This window comes from Mytilus galloprovincialis, chromosome 13 (genome assembly GCF_965363235.1).
Source record: "Mytilus galloprovincialis chromosome 13, xbMytGall1.hap1.1, whole genome shotgun sequence".
Classification (NCBI taxonomy): Eukaryota; Metazoa; Mollusca; class Bivalvia; order Mytilida; family Mytilidae; genus Mytilus; species Mytilus galloprovincialis.
In genome coordinates this window covers 55,364,398-55,384,126 of record NC_134850.1, presented here as the reverse complement: position 1 = coordinate 55,384,126, position 19,729 = coordinate 55,364,398, and the positions used below count along the sequence as shown (strand labels likewise).

At 32.0% G+C, this 19,729-nt stretch overlaps 1 protein-coding gene across 1 annotated transcript; it reads right to left on the bottom strand.

Annotated features, from left to right (window-relative positions):
* Window positions 1-29: 29 nt before the first annotated feature.
* On the bottom strand, window positions 30-11,943 carry LOC143056905 (long-chain fatty acid transport protein 2-like). The gene is made up of 8 exons (XM_076230089.1): window positions 11,744-11,943; window positions 9,663-9,818; window positions 6,710-6,834; window positions 5,821-6,012; window positions 4,981-5,080; window positions 4,519-4,723; window positions 1,231-1,328; window positions 30-390 (listed from the first exon to the last, which is right to left on the bottom strand). The coding sequence occupies exons 1-8, from the start codon at window positions 11,886-11,888 to the stop codon at window positions 80-82; spliced, it is 1,332 nt and encodes a 443-aa protein (XP_076086204.1). The 5' UTR covers window positions 11,889-11,943; the 3' UTR covers window positions 30-79.
* Between the last annotated feature and the right edge of the window lie 7,786 nt (window positions 11,944-19,729).

Genomic DNA, 19,729 nt, shown 5'->3' with positions numbered 1-19,729 from the left:
GCAACGACATATCAACTCAAACGTTTTAACTTAACATTTTTTACAACTTTTATTTTGTAAAAGCTTCAAACTCTCCTTTCTATAATTTAGCTTTTGTCATATGATGATGAGTTGTTGAATTTAGAGGTAGGTACGTGTTGGCCTCTGATGACAAATAAAACATTGGATCAGACACTATTTCAGGGTCAAATCCTTCTTTCATAAGAGTCACTTTATGTTGCTTGTATGTAGAAGTTGTTCGCATGTCCTTCTCAATTCTTAATACTAAAGGTCTTGCATATTTTGGTAATTTCTGTTCACAGTGAGTGTAGATATGTTGTAGCTTTTCAGGTGAAAGTTCGATGTTCTCCTTAATTGTCAGTGAAACCATTCCCGCCTTCCCGTCATGACCTGAAAAGGACAATGAATATGAAAGAAAATATGAACTAGTGTTTTCAGAGAGTTTAATTACTGTCAATGGTAAACTGATAGAGCTTCATTCAATGACATGTTTCTTGACTTCATCTGCTATAGCTATGCACAAATTTTTCATAGTAATTAGACAATCCTAAGGTAGGAACATGTTGTTCGGCGGTGTGGTGGATTTGTTTTTCTCGTCTCTCGTTTTTTTTATACAATTAAGACTGTTGGTTTTCCGGTTTGAATTAATTAACACTAGTAATGTTTAGGCCCTTTATTACATGCTGTTCGGTGTGAGCCAACGTTCTGTATTGAAGGCTGTTTGTTTAGTTCCAATTGTTTACTTTGTACACTTCGTGACTTGGATGGAGGGTTATCTCATTGACACTCAAACCGTATCTTCTTTTTATAGCTTTAGTTGACATATGCACTATGACCTGATACCAGTTCTACATATACATTTGTCATACTGAGATAATTGTCTGTATACATTTGATATACCCTTAGGAAACTAATACTCCATATACATTGGAATAGATACCTCAGGAATATATTACCGTAGCTGTATTTGGCAAAAAAAATTAGGAATTTTTGGTCCTCAATGCTCTTCAACTTTGTACTTTTTTTTGGCCTTTTAAACATTTTTTGATTCGAGCGTCACTAATGAGTCTTTTTTAGACGAAACGCACGTCTGGCGTAAAAATAAAATTTGATCCTGGTATCTACGATGAGTTTATTTGTATATGCTCACAGGGAACTAAAATTTTACTAGTATATACATGTATTATATTCAACTGGAACTAATTTGTCAAAACCACTTGAAATACTCACCAGGAACTGTAACTCCGTATACATTTGCGTCTAAGATAAATGGTAACTGTGAAATAATATTACTAACTTCTGTAGTAGATACGTTTTCGCCTTTCCATCTGCAATGTGTAAAATAAGAAAGACGATCAAAAGTTAAACAAGTCTACAAAACACTACAAAGATAGCTTTAAAAAAAACTTATGTGATCTCAGATATCCTAAATGTGTTAGCTGATCATGCTCAACTAGCTGTTGCACATGCCCGATTGCTTATGTTACATATAAGTACAAATTCGAGGATTATGATCATTATGTGAAGTCAAAGTCAAAGCAAAGAAGACGGGTTTGTTTTTAACGACAATTGAAACAAGTTCTTAATTAATTTGTAAAAAATATGACATAACAGTCAACTAGCTCGTGACAGATTCTGTTTAACCATGGAAGTAATATTTACTCCCTACGGTCGGTCTTTCATTTGATGAATCCTGACACCCGTCGGTGTGATCTGCGACAAGAAAAACCTTAAAATATGCATTATCTTATAACTTAATGTCCTGCAAAGCTCTGTACCAAATTCATATGATTTTATTCAATTATAAAAATAAATAATGAAGTGAAGACAAATCAACACATGCATTTTTTTACTGATGCAAAGTTTATCGAGATTTAAAAAAGTGTATTTACTTTCAAGTATTTTAAGTTGATGTATATGTTTAAACAAATGTCATTGATTACATTATTGAAACTGGACAACTAAAATTGGAATAATAAGTTAGTAGATATCTATTTCAAAAAAGTGTGTTACTACAGTTGAATATGATGAAATCATAATCTTTCAGTCAATTTAATTGAAGTCTGGAGCTGGCATGTCAGTTAACTGCTAGTAGTTTGTTGTTATTTATGTATTATTGTCATTTTGTTTATTTTCTTTGGTTACATCTTCTGACATCAGACTCGGACATCTCTTGAACTGAATTTTAATGTGCGTATTTTTATGCGTTTACTTTTCTACATTGGCTAGAGGTATAGGGGGAGGGTTGAGATCTCACAAACATGTTTAACCCCGCCGCATTTTTGCGCCTGTCCCAAGTCAGGAGCCTCTGGCCTTTGTTAGTCTTGTATTATTTTAATTTTAGTTTCTTGTGTACAATTTGGAAATTAGTATGGCGTTCATTATCACTGAACTAGTATATATTTGTTTAGGGGCCAGCTGAAGGACGCCTCCGGGTGCGGGAATTTCACGCTACATTGAAGACCTGTTGGTGACCTTCTGCTGTTGTTTTTTCTATGGTCGGGTTGTTGTCTCTTTGGCACATTCCCCATTTCCATTCTCAATTTTAGTATTAATATAACACGCTACACCAAAAACAAAAACATGACAGACAAAATGAGCTTGGTGCTATCTATTAAACCGCAAATTCATTTTATACGAAATATTTTAAAGAATAGAAACGTTTGTGAACATTTTAATTGACTGGTATACACGCATAATTAGAATTATTCGTATTTAATAATAGGGGGTCCAAACATATTTGTTGTACAACCATATTCTTAACTTTTAACATTGGCGTCTTTATTGTCTGTAAATATAAAAATTGAAACCTATCCTTCCTTGTTTCTCAATTTTATATGTGCTAGCTGTCATCTTAAATTATTAAGATCGAAATAAACAGAAATAGAAAAATTAGACTTAAATCAACATTAAATGAATTACTCTATTCGACAGTTGTACATCAGCGGAATGTAACGAGTGGACTATTCGGGATACTTTGCACGAATATACGACAACAGCTTATCTGTTCGTTATTTATCTGAACACGAAAATGACCGAAAAGTGTCAGTGATTTGATCGACCACATGCAGAGAATCAACAAGCATTCCATATCGTAAACTGATTAACGAATAATCGAAAGATAGGCGGTAACGCAGATGAAACCTTTGAACTGGCGTTGTTGTTATTCCTTTCAATATTACTACCATGGTTAAACGTTAGGAGCAACAACTACACCTTTACATAATGATATGATTATAACACTTTTTACATTTTATGTCCTTTTGTCGAAATGTTTTGTTTTCAATCGATCCTCACTTTTGATTTTATAGATATAATTCAAGATATGAGGCAGACTGTATCTATTGTATCCTTTATCTTAATGGCAAGTGGCTAGATGCGTTCATCATAGTCATCAAACTTTGAAGATAGTGATGGGTTTCTTTCCTTCTATCTAGGAAGCTCCCGAATTATGACTGATTCATATGAATAACAGAACAATTCAGCAAGAAGAGGAATACAATGGGATTGTCCATTGCCTGTTTAAACCACAGCCTCCAAACATACAAAAATGCTGTCAATCAATGAATCCGACATCTTTGATTATACAATTTTCAGATAAAATCATCATAGATACCAGGATTAAAATGTTGAAGATTATTCCGAAAATTTCGACAGGTTTTGCAACATCAGTTAAGGTAATCCATCGCTAGGGTCGAAAATCCTTATTATTCGAAAAAAATATAAAAGCATTTTCATGTTGATCAGGGTGGTGTTTTGACAAAGTTTTGTTTGTCTTTCCCTAAAACAAGATGTTTTTATCTACGTAGTTACATATTCGTGTTTGTTTGCAAACATTCAATCAACGAAATTTTAACGTCAATTTATGACAGTATCTATTTTCTGCCCCGTTTAGTCAACCGATTAGATAATGAAATGATTTAATTCTTTTATGACTGATAAAAACCGTTTAAGCTTTGTTTCAGTAAACCATTATTCTTCCTCTAGTAATTAATACGTGAGCTTTGAACATCGGTTGACTATTGTTGCATTATTTTTTTCTGAATTGTTTCCATTGAAATACGAATATTGAATTCTAATTATCATTTCATGTTATGTTTTACTTTTTATATATATTTGTACAAAAGCAGAGTAAACTCTTCATATTGGCAAAGTATAAGAATATTCTATCTGAAGAAATATGTATCTATTATTAGAACTGAAACAGATATTTATTTCACTTTGGCTAATACGTCAATTTTGTGTAATCTACTCGCGAGGACAGTTTCAACAAACCATTTGTAGACTTGAATAACTTCATCACACAAATTTAAATAAAACCAGACAAAACGAGCTTTTACGATCAAGTTACAAAACAATGTATAAGTTTAAACTCAATCTAAAACGATGTGTTGTATAGTAAAAATTAACAACAACAAAATGTCACTCTCTTTTTTACGTCTATTTACTTAAGGCTTTATTTCATCTTAAAATACCAAAATTTCAAAATAGTATTTTTGCTTTAAATTATATTAGTACCTGAAAGTGTCTCCAACTCGGTCATGAAAATAAGCAAAGTAATCTTTATCTAGATACAACGAGTCACCAAAGTTGAAGTAAGCATCCCCTTCTTTGAACACGTTACGTACAATCTTTTTCTCTGTCATCTCCATGTTACCTTTGTATAAACCTTTTTCAACTTTATACAAAGGAGGAATTCCACATATCAATATGCCCGGTTCACCTAAATGAAAATTTGTATTGCAAAAATGTTATTTTAATCAAGTGTTTAGATAAAAGAAACATTTTACTAAGTGTATCGGCAATTTCAACTCATTCGTTCAAAGGATGAAACGAAGGAATACATTGCTTCATATTCAATGACAAAATAACTCTAATACCTTGTTCTCTTTGATGGGCAACTGCTTTTCAATACATATTTGTAACGTAAATATTCAAAAATATGGCAAGCTCGAATAATGAAACGCATGTAATACCAACCTATCTGGACTTCCATACAACGTCCCAATTTATTACGTAGTGGAATTGCTGTGACAACATCATATTTAAGTAAATACTTGGGAGCAGGATCCAGCTTATTCTAAAATAGAACATTAATGCAATAGCAGTGTCATAAATTAGACTATAGTCAAGAAGCATACTCTGTTGAGAATTGTGTCAGTACAAGATGATCCCTACGTAAGGATCAGCTCTACAAAAAACAAAAAAGATGTTACTTCATCTAGTCAGTAATTGGAGAATTCAATGTTCATCTTTTTTTTTATTTCAAAAGTTCTGTTACATATTGTAGTGTTTGATCTTGAAAACATTTTTAAAATTTATTAGTAATACTTGATATTTTGCTATTTCACACAAAGGCAACCAATATAAGGTGTCAAAAGGATGGAAACAAATTAATCCGATAGTAATTTACCGAGGTTTAATCTCGTTAATCGATTATACAAAACCATCCTTATACAAAAGTTACAAAATGAAAATGATTATTTGGACGACATATAAAACGAGTTTTAACTGCTACAAGAGATTGATGTTGAGGTGTAATGGGATATATAATTTTGTGCTATGTATCGTACGTTAGCATGCGTCAATTTTTCCTTGCAAATTTACCAAGACAATGCCCATTATTTTACTTTCTCCACAATAATTAGCACGGTTGTCAACAAACAGGTGTTTTGAATTGATATATTACCACTCGATGGACAATTGCATTCCTTATCGGGCTTCTCTTTCGTTTTTGGTAGTCGCCAGTCGTTCCATCTTTGTATTTGAAGAAAATTATCTTATTTATTTGAAATTGCATAATTTCTTAGCAACACTCACCATTAAAGGCGAAATTCTCCCGACAGCTCCGGGTCTGTTACAAACATTTACTAGTCCTCCTGTAGCCTCGGTTGCTCCAAAAAATTCTATGAATTTAGGTATTTTAAATCTTGCCTGCATGGATAGCCAGATATCTTGACGAAGCCCGTTACCAATGAAACATTTGATATAATGAATACCATCCTTTGGGTTCTGTAAATTTTCTAAAATATCTTAATATTTTGTTTACTTTCAATTTTGTTATATGCAAATGAATTCATTAGTCTAATTAATAGATGTTGAATAAATAAGAACATATTACATAATATGCGAACGTTTTATTTAAATGTTTATCTAGGCTGTGTTGGTCTCCATGCCCTACCAGAAGGGCTTTGACATTCTATAAACAAAGAACCTCGATCTTGAGTTGTTGTCTTTATTAATTTTTTTATTTAAGTAAGTTATTGTGTCATTTTTTGTTATTTACTCTTAAAATGATATTGACTCAGTAATAACTTCACAATGTTTATATGATGTATCCAATTTATTTAGAAATCTAGTAATCTGGTCAAATACCTCCAGGTTGATACTCTTGATTGTTTAGCTACGACAAAGATGATGTTACAATTCGGTTACCTGGTATTTGTCTTAAAATACTAATTTACATTTATACTTTGATATACTTTACAAATATATACAGAACATGTAAAGAAAATAATGTTAAACTCCAAATTCGACAGTAATCATAAGGTGGTTTTAACCTTTTATTTGATTGAACTTGATGCTTTTTAATATTTGACTTTGTGTAGGTCCAAAATTAGATTTCAAACACTGCTTGTAAGATACAAGTTATCGAAATGTGATCTATGCAAGTCATTATATATGTATGATGCTTATGCTTTGCTATTACCTCAGGTGATGACAAGATATATCTACATAATTCCCCGATATACTGAACAACAGTCACATGGTATTTTTTACAATCATCCCAAAAGTGGTGGGCAGAAAACTTCTTACGTATCACTACAGTGCTACCTAAAATTAAAATTTTATTTGCGGGTGGTAGCGAAATAAATTCAAATAAAAAAATAATTGATGTAAAAATATTGTAATATTATACATCATGTCGAATTTGATAAAATTTTGTGAAAATCAGTTCATTAAAACATTTGTTTTTAATTTGCTTTCTAATAAGATAGATATTTATTTCACATTTTTATTCATTTAAACAAAGTTTTTAAATAGTTGCGATGTGAAAGTTACAACTCGTTTAATGTGTTATGAAGACTAGAACGTCAATTAATATTTGCTAAATAACATGAATTGAATCGAAAACAAAATAGATAAAAGATAGACTCAATGACGTCCCAGTAACGTTCCTTTGAATAATCATAATATTCGAACTTTTCATAACATTTAGGTAAATTCAGATAACCAATACAATGTTATATACCTATAAGGAGTTATTTTCTTTTAGAACCATAGGTCATTCTTTCTCAGAATCAACCCGGACGATACCAGGTTTCAATGAAATTTGCTCCAAGACATGAAATAAAGACCTGTGTTAGTTCATTACTTTCCTTGATAAAAAATCTATAATTTACTTCAAAATTATATTCGTCTGATAGTTTTTTATTGCCGATTTGGGAATTTATCTTTTAAAGTTCAATTGATGATAGGTGTAAAAGAAATCATCATTGCCCGCATTTAAAGCTAAAAAAACAAATATAACGTGAAGTGTTGTGTTAATTTATCGCTACAATACAGAAACATTAGCATATATGTGAGATGAATTTTAATGTAGACTTTCATAAAATAAAGCCAGATTTAACATATAAGGGTGCACGATTTTGAAAATCTTATTGAGTCACACTGAATCGGTTGATTGATTGTTGGATGCTTGCTTAACATTCAGTGGCAAATAGTTTATGCATGCTCACGACGATACACTCTGAATACTGTGCCCTACATGTATTTATATTCGTCTTCGTGTCAGTTCTTAATTTTTTAAAATTTATGTACACATTTTTTCTCTATCAAATGATCAACTATTAATAAGATATTCTTATATTCTATTGAAAACATTCACGTTACTCAATATAGAGGCGGGTGGGGAGAGTATATAATTATATCCTAATTATATGTTAAAAAAATGTATTGCTATTCAAAAGACAATATTTCTGAATATTTCATTCAATTCAGTTAAAATTGTTGAAAAAATAACCACTTTTCCGCGTTAGAAATGTCATTACAAATAGAAAAAAACCATACCCCCTCTTTTCAATAAACTAAGTTGGTAAAATAATTTACTTACAATGTGTCTTGTACTTGTCAAACACTGTTATCGGATTGTAACAATTCATTTGTGTGTTTCTTTATGCAGTTGCAGTAATGTTTTTATTGTGTATGGATAATAAATTTTAAAAGGTTTATATCTAGATTAATAAATGAGTTTTGTTTCAGATTCTAAATGAGCCGTAGGGCGTAGTAAAACCTGACCGCATTAAAAAAGAATATCCCACTTTAGTGTAGTATAGTAAAATAGGATACCAAATTTTGTAAATCTTTATAAAAAACAAATTACTTTTTTGACGGTACATAAGTCAGATAATGCATATTGTAAGGTTTTTCTTGTCGTAGAACACACCTCGGGGTGTCAGGATTGCTCAAAGAAAGACCTCCCTACGGTAGGTCTTTCATTTGATCAATCCTGACACCCTTCGGTGTGTTCTGCGACAAGAAAAACCTTAAAGTATGCATTATCTATAACTTAACAAATGTATTAAAGTTTTTCAATGTGGTTGCATTGCTATAAACCAGACACATTGAAATGTCACTAAATTTTCATACGCTACAGAACGGAAACCATATGAAGAGCAGGATCTGGTTATCCTTCTGGAACTCTTTATATTAGAAGAACCCCGGCTTTTTTATGGAGTTCGTGTTAGTACTCTTTAATTTTTTAATTTAGGTTTTGAATACTTGTGTTTATTTTTCGTTTTAAGCTTACTCATCCCTTGTCGTCCATCGTCCGTCGTCCGTTGTTCGAAAACTTTTACAAAAATCTTCTCTGAAACTACTTGGTCAAATTTAACCAAACTTGGCCACAATCATCATTGGAGTATATAGTTTAAAATATGTGTCCAGCCAACCAACCAAGATGGCCGCCACGGCTAAAAATGGAACATAGGGGTTTGGCTTATATATCTGAAATCAAAGCATTTAGGACAAATCTGACTTGGGGTAAAATTGTTTATCAGGTCAAGATCTAACTGCTGTAAAATTGTCAGACAAATCGGACAACCTCTTGTTTGGTTGTTGCCCCTGAATTAGTTATTGTAAGGAAATTTTGCAGTTTTGGGTTATTATTTTGGATATTATGACCAAAATTGTAAGTTGATCCATTAAGGAGTTATTGCTCTTTATATTAAATTTTAAACAATTTTCGTAAATTATGTAAATTTTTGTAAACTTTACAAAATATGTTACTTTGAAACTACTTGGCCAAGTTCATAATAGATAGAGAAAAGTGTAAACAGCAAGAATGTTCAGTAAAGTAAGATTGGCAAACACATCATCATCACCAAAACATGAGATTTTATTATCTATGTCCTTTGTTTAGTATGAACATGTACCAAAACGAGCGACACAGGCTCTTTAGTAATTTATTTGCTTTTTATTTTTGCAATGTTAATTTTTTTACATTTTGTTTTTGTTTTTGTTTTTGTTTTTGTTTTATAACACTTTTTATTAGACCTCGTGCGTTTGTCCATTTACTTATCTTTCTAGCGCTAGTAAAGCATAATGCTGAATAATTGCGTAAGTAAATTCGTAAATACATATGATTCCATATTATTACGAACCTATTTCAGCACAACTTAACCAGCCGGACATACCAGCTACGTGATAGAAGGGCAAAACAGTGTAGAGTACATCTTCCTGGTGCAGGTCTGCCAAGCGCAATAATTTTGGACAAGATGCCAGCTTAAAATGGGGAATTTGCACTGCCTTTGGTAAACCTACAAACCAAGACTAAACTTGTTAACCAATTTTATTTTGTCAACTAAGAAATACGTAACTCTGTGCTTATGTATCCATCATACTTTGAACGACAATTTTTTTTTATGATGTGACTCTGTACCTATGTATCTTGTCATACTTTAAATGACAAAATTATTTTATTTGTTAATAGTATTTTTATTGTTAACCCACTTTTTGTGATATACATTTGACGTGACTCTGTACTTATGTATCCTTATGTCATACTTTGAACCACACTATTATTTTATTTATTATTACTTTATACTGTTTAGTCAGTTTTTGTTATATCTATTTTGCGTGACTGTATTTATGCATCCCGTAATACTTTGAACGACAAAATTATTTCATGTCTACCTGTGCGAATTTCAAACGCGCAATTTTACACCAGTACTCAAAACCCTCCTTCCTTGATTGGTGCATTTTACATAGACAGATAAAATCGTATAATATAATCAAAATGAGGATGTTAATTTGATGTATGCCTTTTTGTGCTTCTTCGTTACATTTGTTGTTTTTATAGTGATTAAGATGATAACACAATGTTGAATGCTGTACCCCTATTTTTGACATTTTTAACTATTGTGTCTGTTTGTTTTGTTCATGCATCGGTGACAATATCATGGAATTTGATGCAACTGTCATACAAGTGAGAGGTTTAGCTAGCTTTAAAACCAGGTTCAACCCACCATTTTCTACATTTGAAAATGCCTGTACCAAGTCAGGAATATGACAGTTCTTGTCCATTCGTTTTTGATTCGTTTTGTTATTTGATTTTGCCATGTGATTATTGACTTTCCGAATTGATTTTCCTCTGAGTTCAGTATTTTTGTGATTTTACTTTTTAAGGAAGTTCGCGGGTATAAAAAATTCAGCAAAACATTAAACATTTGTTTTATCATTACAAAATTTTATTTTTTATACTATTATTTATTACTTCATAATATGGTACAAAAATCACCCGGACAAATCGATTTGGTTTGGCCACAGATGACTTTAAAAATGTTTATATCATTGAAAAAGCTCCAAATTATCTCCCTTTGGTGCAAAAATGTCATTTTTTGACGTTTAAATTGAAATATCTTTTTTAACTCATCGGTGACCTATATTTTTAACTATTGTTTTCAAACAGGCTGTACATAAACTAAATAATTGTAAATTTAAAGCGATTTCTGTAATTTAGTTCTTTTTTCATTTCGATATTAGCAATATTTCTCCTATTAGTTCAACGGAAAAGGGGGCATTAACAAAAATGTATGCTTTTTTCGAAGGCAGATTGTGAGCTTAAATGAACGGTGACCCAATATTGTTATTTTATATTTCTATTAGGTATAAGATAAAGTTTAATCATAGAAAATCCTATATTAGAAAAAAAAAGTTGATTTAGACCCGCGAGCCCCCTTAAGCGATTTTTTTATCGGCAAATATAATAGAATTATCAGTTGTAGAACGGCCACAAATACATTGATTAAAGAGTTTTAAAAATTAATTGTGGTTTGCAAAGTTGCTTTTTTTAATAAAATAATCATTCGTTCGTGATATGAAAACAATATGACTTGTACAGTTCCTTTGTTCGGGGAAAGTTATATCCTTTACTTTATGATATTCACCTAACTGCAGTTGCTGATTTACAGAACATTCAAGTCGATAGCCAACTGCAATTTACCTGTGGTTTTTTTAAAGAGACTATTCGTACTTGTTGTTTTGGGTTTTTTTAGTAATGTTTTAGTAGTAAATACGTTTTGTGGTATAACATATTCTTCAATGCTCTTATACTTTGTACTTGTTTGGCTTTATAACTTTTTTGAACTGAGCGTCACTGACGAGTCTTATGTAGACGAACGCGGGTCTGGCGTATTAAATTATAATCCTGGCACCTTTGATAACTACTTAAATAATTTATTACCTGTTGTTCCGGAAGTTAAGATATAACAACTAGTTGTATTCATGTCGATATGACTCCTCAACACTTGGGAAATCTCTGCTGGTGATGACGTCATCATCAACCAGTCAAATGACTGGAAATTCTGTTTTTCAGAAACTGTTCCCATGATATAAACTGGTATATGTATGTCATTTCTTATCTCATCAATCGCTTCGAGTAAATCTTCTATCAAAAAACAGTACATACAGGAAAAAAATGTAGTACACACATTCTAAATCAAGTTTTTTCATTAAAGGTAAATTGAATAAACAAGAATTGTTATCACACTATATAACTTTCTATCCACTATACAAACTTTTTTCCAAATATTTAATCTTTGGATAGTTCGAGTTATGAATCTATTGTGTATATTCGACAAGTTCAAGATTTGTTATGAGACAAGGTATGTATGTGCAAAAATGTTAAAATGTGTGATATCTTCTACATTTTGGCATGTTTGTTGGTGATTTTCACCTCGAGTATTTTATATAGGTAACACTATTTACCGTATTTGTTATATAACATGAGCAGCATGACGGGTGCCACATGTGGAGCAGGATCTGCTTACCCTTCCGGAGAACATGAGATCACCCCTAGTCTTTGGCTGGGTTCGTGTTGCTTATTCTTAGTTTTCTATGCTGCGTCATGTGTAATATTGTTTGACTGTTTGTCTTTTTTTAATTTTTAGCCATGGCGTTGTCAGTTTATTTTCGATTCATGAGTTTGTTTGTCCCTTTGGGATCTTTCGTCACTCTTTTACAAAGATTTATTGAACGGTGTCTTTTTTTTTTGTGTGTTTAAAATAAACTCAGCTTAAACAAAGAATCATCGTGTACCAGTCAGTAGTTCTCACCTTGACCAACAATGATAGCTTTTGTGTCTGTCTGTTGAATCGCATTCGCCAGTGACTTCCCTCGTACATTGGTGTTCAGTAAGGTTGCAGGAACACCAATTTTCAATAAACCTACATTATAGATATTACATGTAAATAAAAAGAGATGTTGAATATATCTCATTTAAAAAGTAACTAAACGCACAAATAAAAAAATACGATTTGAGTCCAACACATGCCTATAAAACGTATCAATTGCTTGAGTCTTGTAGAGCGAATCTTCTTATTTTTATAAACACTATAAATGTATAGAAATTTTAGACAACCACGCTGTTCTAATATTTGTATATGAACTAATAGGGGTTAAGAACAGTATTTTTTTTCAAATGTCAACCCTTACTATTTTTTTTTTAAATATGAACACACTGTATATATAAGAACAAAGAGAAAACCCTGTATAACCCCTAAACATGATTCAAAGGTAACAGAATCGCGGAGCAAACAAACAATGATAAATATACCTCGAGTAACGTTTAAACGGATTCTAAAAGTGATTCCAGGCAGACGTAGCCGAATTACTCGTCTTGCGTTACAAATAACAATGAGTAAAGACCGTGGTTAACAGATTTTTTTTCAAATAGTTATTTCATGATTATTTTTAAAGAGAATGGTAACAGATTTTTTAAGATATAACAAATTTGTATTGACAAAACTTGAAAATAAAAAAAGAACATTTTGTTTATATCTTTTTCAATAGTATCTGAAATCTTAAAGGTTATGTTTACTAAAAATGTCACGATGTTTTGATAAACCTATGCCGACATGTCATTGTGTTCTTGACGATTTGTTTTCTTTTGTTTTAAACGTAAAATCTACCTAAGAATGTCCAAATAAATTCTGCGCTGTTTTGAACAAAAATGGCAACGGCGTCGCTCCTGTTTAAATTCCATTGCACAACTATATTAGCAAGTTTACACGCTTGAAGGTTGACGTATTCAAATGTGTAACACCTGTCCTCACATATGATAAATGTTTTCTTTGGATAGCTCGCAACTGTCGTTTCAAAGTTATCAATAAAGAAGCCTTTGCTGTCAGCTATACTGCTCATAAATTTCGCAACTTTGAGGTTTGCCCTCAATGATTGTATATCATATTGTATCCAAGGAAACATTGCTTTCCATGCAACCAAGGAGAATCCTGTCATTCCGAACGCAGCTAGTAATGATTTTTCTCTTGCGGTTGGCATGTTTTACAGTGTTTCTGTAAGTAAAAATGTTAAAAATAAAAGAAACAGATGTGTTTTCATACACCATGGCCTTAAACGTATATAAAATACAACGAATCGTTAAAATGAATTATTTGAAATTTTCAAATGTTTAAGTCTAGACAAAGGGAATACCTGGTCTCTTAACCACTCGAACGGGTACACTTTTTTGTAAATATCCGTATCAATCCAAAAATACATATAATGATTCCAAGATTCGCTACCAAATACCCGCCATCACTTCGTTGTACTGAATGCAATGCATCACCCAAAGAAATTTGAACATTCAAATTGTAGGAAAGTGTGTATGCATTATTGCCACAGAACAAAAAGATCACAAATGGATTCTTTACCATAACGTGGAAACTCAGATTATAGTTAATAAAGCGTAGACACATTTCTCTAGTACATTTTCATCTCAAAAAAATTTACCATTCATTCAATTGTTTTCTTTATTGTATGGCGAAGTTCCATTTGTCATTGGTTGTTTCCGTTTAAGCTCTGGTCACAACGAACCCACGACACATCTATGCAGCTCCACGACATTAAACTTTGTCAAATCGCTCTGTCGTGTGTCGTGGGACGAAAATTGGAAATGCACCATTTTTTTTTTTTTTTGCTCTACGATTTTTTGTCGTGTCACTGTCTTCTGGCTATCGTAAGAGTGTCTTACCACAGCCTTTGGATTGTCATGCGATAAACACATTGTCGTGGGTACCAACATAAACCATTTTATTTAGATATAATCGTACGACTGTCGCACGATGGTCGTAAGACAGTCTCCCGACTGTATCAAGACACTCGTGATACAGTCGCACGATTGTCTCACGAATACCAAATTTCGTACGATGCTCGCACAACATTGATTTTCTGTCGTACGACAGATGTACGTTCTTCGTGCAACATATTTTCGTTATATTTAGAAGAATACAATTCGGCGGAAATGAATGTTTATAAAACACATACAATCTGTCGATTAAAGAGGATGGTTGTTCCACCAGAACGATTACGCTTGGCCGTGCTAAATAGGCGCATTACCGGAATCCAACAAGAGCAAAATATGGTCCTGTTAGCGTTGATTAGAGCCCATGAACAGCATAGGAACCAGCGAAACGCCAGACGTTGGTGAGTAAAGCCCTAGGTCAAACTGTGCCTGATGTTTGTGCAGGATAGTACACTGATATAAGAGTTGAAGCGGGTATCTGCCGGTGATTTTGTTGGATTCATGCGGATGGAGCCTGGCATGTTTTAAGATATTTTGCTGAGAGAACTGGCCCCTCACATCACTAACCCAATAAATAGGACCTTCTTTATATTCTAGTAGTTCGGAGTCAAACGTGCGAGTGACCCACAACTGTGGTGCGACAGTCGTACGACAGTAGCACGACAGTGACACGACAGTAACACACGCACCCCTTGACATGAAAATATAAAAAAATATATAGCCCCAAACAACTCATGATTGTCGTACTGTGGTACGACCGACTTGCTACAAACCCACTACAGTACAATTACATTTTTTTTTGTATTTCGTGTACCCATCGTGGAATCATCGTAGCTGATGTGACCACTTGAAATATTTTTTTGGACATTTTACACGACAGTGCCACGACAACCATTAAATAGATCTTTCACGACAAAAAATCGTACAATCTGTTGTGACCGGGGCTTTATGACAAATTCGTACTGTTTTCTGCTTTTTGATTATTTTTTTTTTATTTTATTTTTATTCTTGCGTCCTTATTGGTCTTATGTGGACGAAACACACACACTGGGTACAAATTTAAATGTCCGTTATCTCATATCATTATTTTTCTTTACCGTTAATCATTATAATGTTAAAGTCATTCATATTTCAAACGGTAACATTGGTATTGATCTTGTTATCGTGTATATTTACACATTTACAGTTCTAAATATAACCATATATCGCACAAGGTTCAACTAAGTATGTCACAAAAATATCACACAGGTTAATATAAACTATGGCACAAATGTTTACGTATTAGGTAAACGTACATTGACCTATAATGGTTTACTTTTATAAATTGTTATTTGAATGGAGAGTTGTCTCATTAGCACTCACACCACATCTTCCTATATCTATGATAAATCCTTGTTTTTGATTTAATTACAATGTTATTTCGTATGCAATGCATATTTGTATTTTGTAAAGTCCTCTTTAACCCATGGCTAGATACGGAAACAATCAAATTACAACCACTGGGTCGATGCCACTGCTGGTGGAGATTTATTTCCCCGAGGGTATCACAAGCCCAGTAGTCAGCACTTTTTGTGCTGTCATGAATTGTCATTGATATGGTTATATTTATAAATTTACTGTTAATAATTGTTTGAATTTTTTGAAATGCTAAGGCTTTTCTACCTCAGGCTTAGATTACCTTAGCTGTATTTGGGAAACTTTTAGGAATTTTGGTCCTCAATGCTCTTCAACTTCGTACTTTATTTGACCTTTTTAACTTTGTTTGTATTCGAGCGTCACTGATGAGTCTTTTGTATACGAACAGGCGAAACGTGCGTCTGGCGTATATACTAAATTTAGTCCTGGTATTATGAGTTTATTCATTCATAACTGCTTTATATTTATCATGTTTATTGTGTTTTTGTTCCTCCACCAACATGATCAAAGTCATTTATTGGTGTGAAATAAACTAAAAAGATTGAGGTGAAAATATTTTTTGATTAACGAAATATACCTAAATCCGCATTTTGTTTTTATTTATCTGTGAGCTTTTTTGACGTACAGATGCTAACTTCTACATCATTTTGTTTCTATTGGAAAGTTATCTCATTGGCAATCGTCTTTTTTTTAACATTTATCACTAAAACAAAATTAATACCCATTATTTTCATAGTTTTTGTTAGGTTATTTTCTCGTCGATCTACACTTTCTATCTCCTAAAATAAATATTCTCTTTGCTTTCAATACTTTTCTGTCATTACTGGAGGTTATAATTTTGCCTAATACCAAGTATCAAAATAATTGATTTTAATTCGCGAAGACGTAGTAATAAGGAAAGCGCGATATAACGGCATTGCAAGTAGTTATTTAACAAAAGCAAATATATACCGTCAGTATGTGAAAAGATAATAAAAATAACTAGTTATTACAATAAAGAAAGTTTATGTTTAAGGTTATATGTTATTAGCGATGCGTTTAGAACCATTCTAAATTGTTCTAAACAAAAACCCTCAGTTTGCTACAAATACTATATTATGTTTTGTTCGAATCTATTTACAACAATGTACAAGTCGTTCTTGATAAACTGAATCCAGAAAATAAAACACTTCAGATAAAAAAAGAAGATGTGGTGTGAGTGCTAATGAGACAACTTTCTTAGTCACACACGTAGACAAAGTTAATTTATGATTGATTTGTTTGTTGTATATTGAACAGAACATATGATCCAATAATATACACAGTTTGATAAACAGTTATAATTCGGTAGGAGCTATTTTATAATTGTTTTTTTTTTTTTTTTTTTGTTATATTATAATCAAGTAAATCTAAATAAAAGTGTGTGTGCATTGTTGACATGTATGTTTGTGTGCTCAAGTGGACATAAAATGCAACAAAGTAGGCAACTCAAAAAAATAACTTACCACTTGCATCTATCCATGTGCAAACGTGTAATATATGTATTATCTCATGTAGTTTTATCTATAAAACACTGTTTACACTATCAGACCTATATATGTTTTACAAAGTTATCCTTCAAACAGAGCATTTAAAAAAAATCGTATTATTTTCAAATTCTAAAGTCGAAAACTTAAATAAATAAATGTGACATAGCAATGATAGGACGCAATGACATCAAATTATTAAAAAAAATAAGTGAATGACCTTTTTCATTATCGATTTTCGTTGTATTGTCCTATTTAACACTTACAAGACTTGTATTTGGAGGGGTTGAATTACAACATTTTCTTGGGAAAGAACTTTTACAAGTCAGGAATATCGTAGTTGTTTTTTACCTTTTCCATTGATTGGCATAGATTGATTTTGTCAATTTTTATGGACTTTCCCATGTTTTGATTTTGCCTTGGTGTTCGATATTTTTGTCACTCATTTTAAATTTTTCATATACCGTTTCTTTTTTTAATTTTCCGCGGAGTTCAGTATTTTTGCATTTATACTTTTTGATGTACAACATGCCTACAAATTATAATCATCGAATGTTTGGCATTTTTTGTGATTAGATTCTATTCATGGGACACATATGCACATAACATGTATGATTTGTGAAATGAATATAGCACCGCTTGTTTGTTAATTATTTTAACAATTTCTTGTAATTAAGCTTATTTTGGGTGCGTTTGCTTTTGTTGTAGTTTAGTGTTTCTGTTGTTCCGTTGTGTTTCTCTTATATCTATCCGAATTTGTTTTCACTTAAACCAATTATGACTTTTGAACAGCAGTATACTACTATTGCCTTCATTTATACGCACACTGTAGTTTGACTTCGTACTTTATTTGGCCTTTTTAACTTTTTGGATTCGAGCGTCACTGATAAGTCTTTTTGTGTAGACGAAACGCGCGTCTGGCGTATATACAAAATTTAGTCCTGGTATCTATGATGAGATTATTGACCAAAACGGCTGAAGCGGCAGATTTTGTTAGTATTTCATCATTCATTGAAGGGAATAATGGGTTTATTTGAATGACATCTTATTGATTGCACTAATACATTTTTTTTTCTTTATCTTATTCTTAGAACTAACTGTTACGTTCGACAGTCATGTTGTTATGTATTGAACAGTATGATCACTAATAAGCATATAAAACCTGACGAAAACCTCAAACGTTCTTATGAATTCGGAATGGCTAACGGTGGTATCGGTGTGTGTTGAACTGTTGTTCTTTAAATCTGAAATTTTACTGTTAAAAGATATCATGGTAGGTTGGTAGTAATATTGCACACACTGGTTAGATCTCCCAACCAGCGTGTTATATTCAAAATTGTATAAAAAAAAACTCAATCTCAATGCTATCACAGATTAACAGGAAGAAACCATTTCGATCTTGTTGTTTGAAGCACTTATCACACAAACACGAAGACGGTTCTATCACAAGGGTTTAAATAGTAAATTGTAAACAAAAACAAAAACATGTTTATATTTAACTACGAAAATATATGTGATATAATTGAAGTATTTATAATTGACTTTTGTTCTTACTTAAAATTCCTTTTATATATTTGTCCTAAAATGTAAATGATATAAAGCAAAAACCAATTGCACGCAAAGTAAGCGTAGGAAAGAAATAGCAATTGACTAAACATCTGTGAGATATTTTGTTTGCGGACAATTTAGACTAGTTGCTTTATATTTTAGACTTGCTTTATATCAAATATTTGGGAAGAGGAGGAGGGGGTTTAGGTAAAAAGAATTTAACAGGATTTTAAGATATGGTAAAAGTACATTCACAAAAATACTGAACTCAAAGGAAAATTTAAAAACGAAAAGTCCCTAAACAAAAAGCAAAATCAAAAGCTCAAACACCTCAAACAAATAGACAACTAACATGTTCCTGACTTAGTACACATGGTACAGGCATGTTCTTATTTAAACTGAAAATCACACTCAATCAATAGGTTGTTATTTGAAACAGATATGTCAATTCCTTACTGCTGACTCATCTTCTCTTATTAATAATTGATCGGACGTACTAGCTTAACACAGAATGTGTAGTGCTAATTTACTTTAAACAATCGTATGCAGGTAAATTACATATCACATATATGATTTATATTTAATCGATATGTAAGTTATTTTAAGACTGGAATTTAAATATCTTCACCAGACTGAAACTAATACGTAGACTGTTATTTATGTCACACAAAATAAATCG

What these genes read in the sequence shown, in the direction of transcription:
- LOC143056905 (XM_076230089.1), bottom strand. Translation starts at nt 11,888, where the DNA reads ATGGGAACAGTTTCTGAAAAACAGAATTTCCAGTCATTTGACTGGTTG. An exon ending in CTTAACTTCCGGAACAACAG is followed by an intron (nt 9,819 to 11,743) that starts GTAATAAATTAT and finishes CTTGGTTTGTAG; the next exon opens with GTTTACCAAAGGCAGTGCAA. An exon ending in ATACGGAGTTACAGTTCCTG is followed by an intron (nt 391 to 1,230) that starts GTGAGTATTTCA and finishes TGTCCTTTTCAG; the next exon opens with GTCATGACGGGAAGGCGGGA.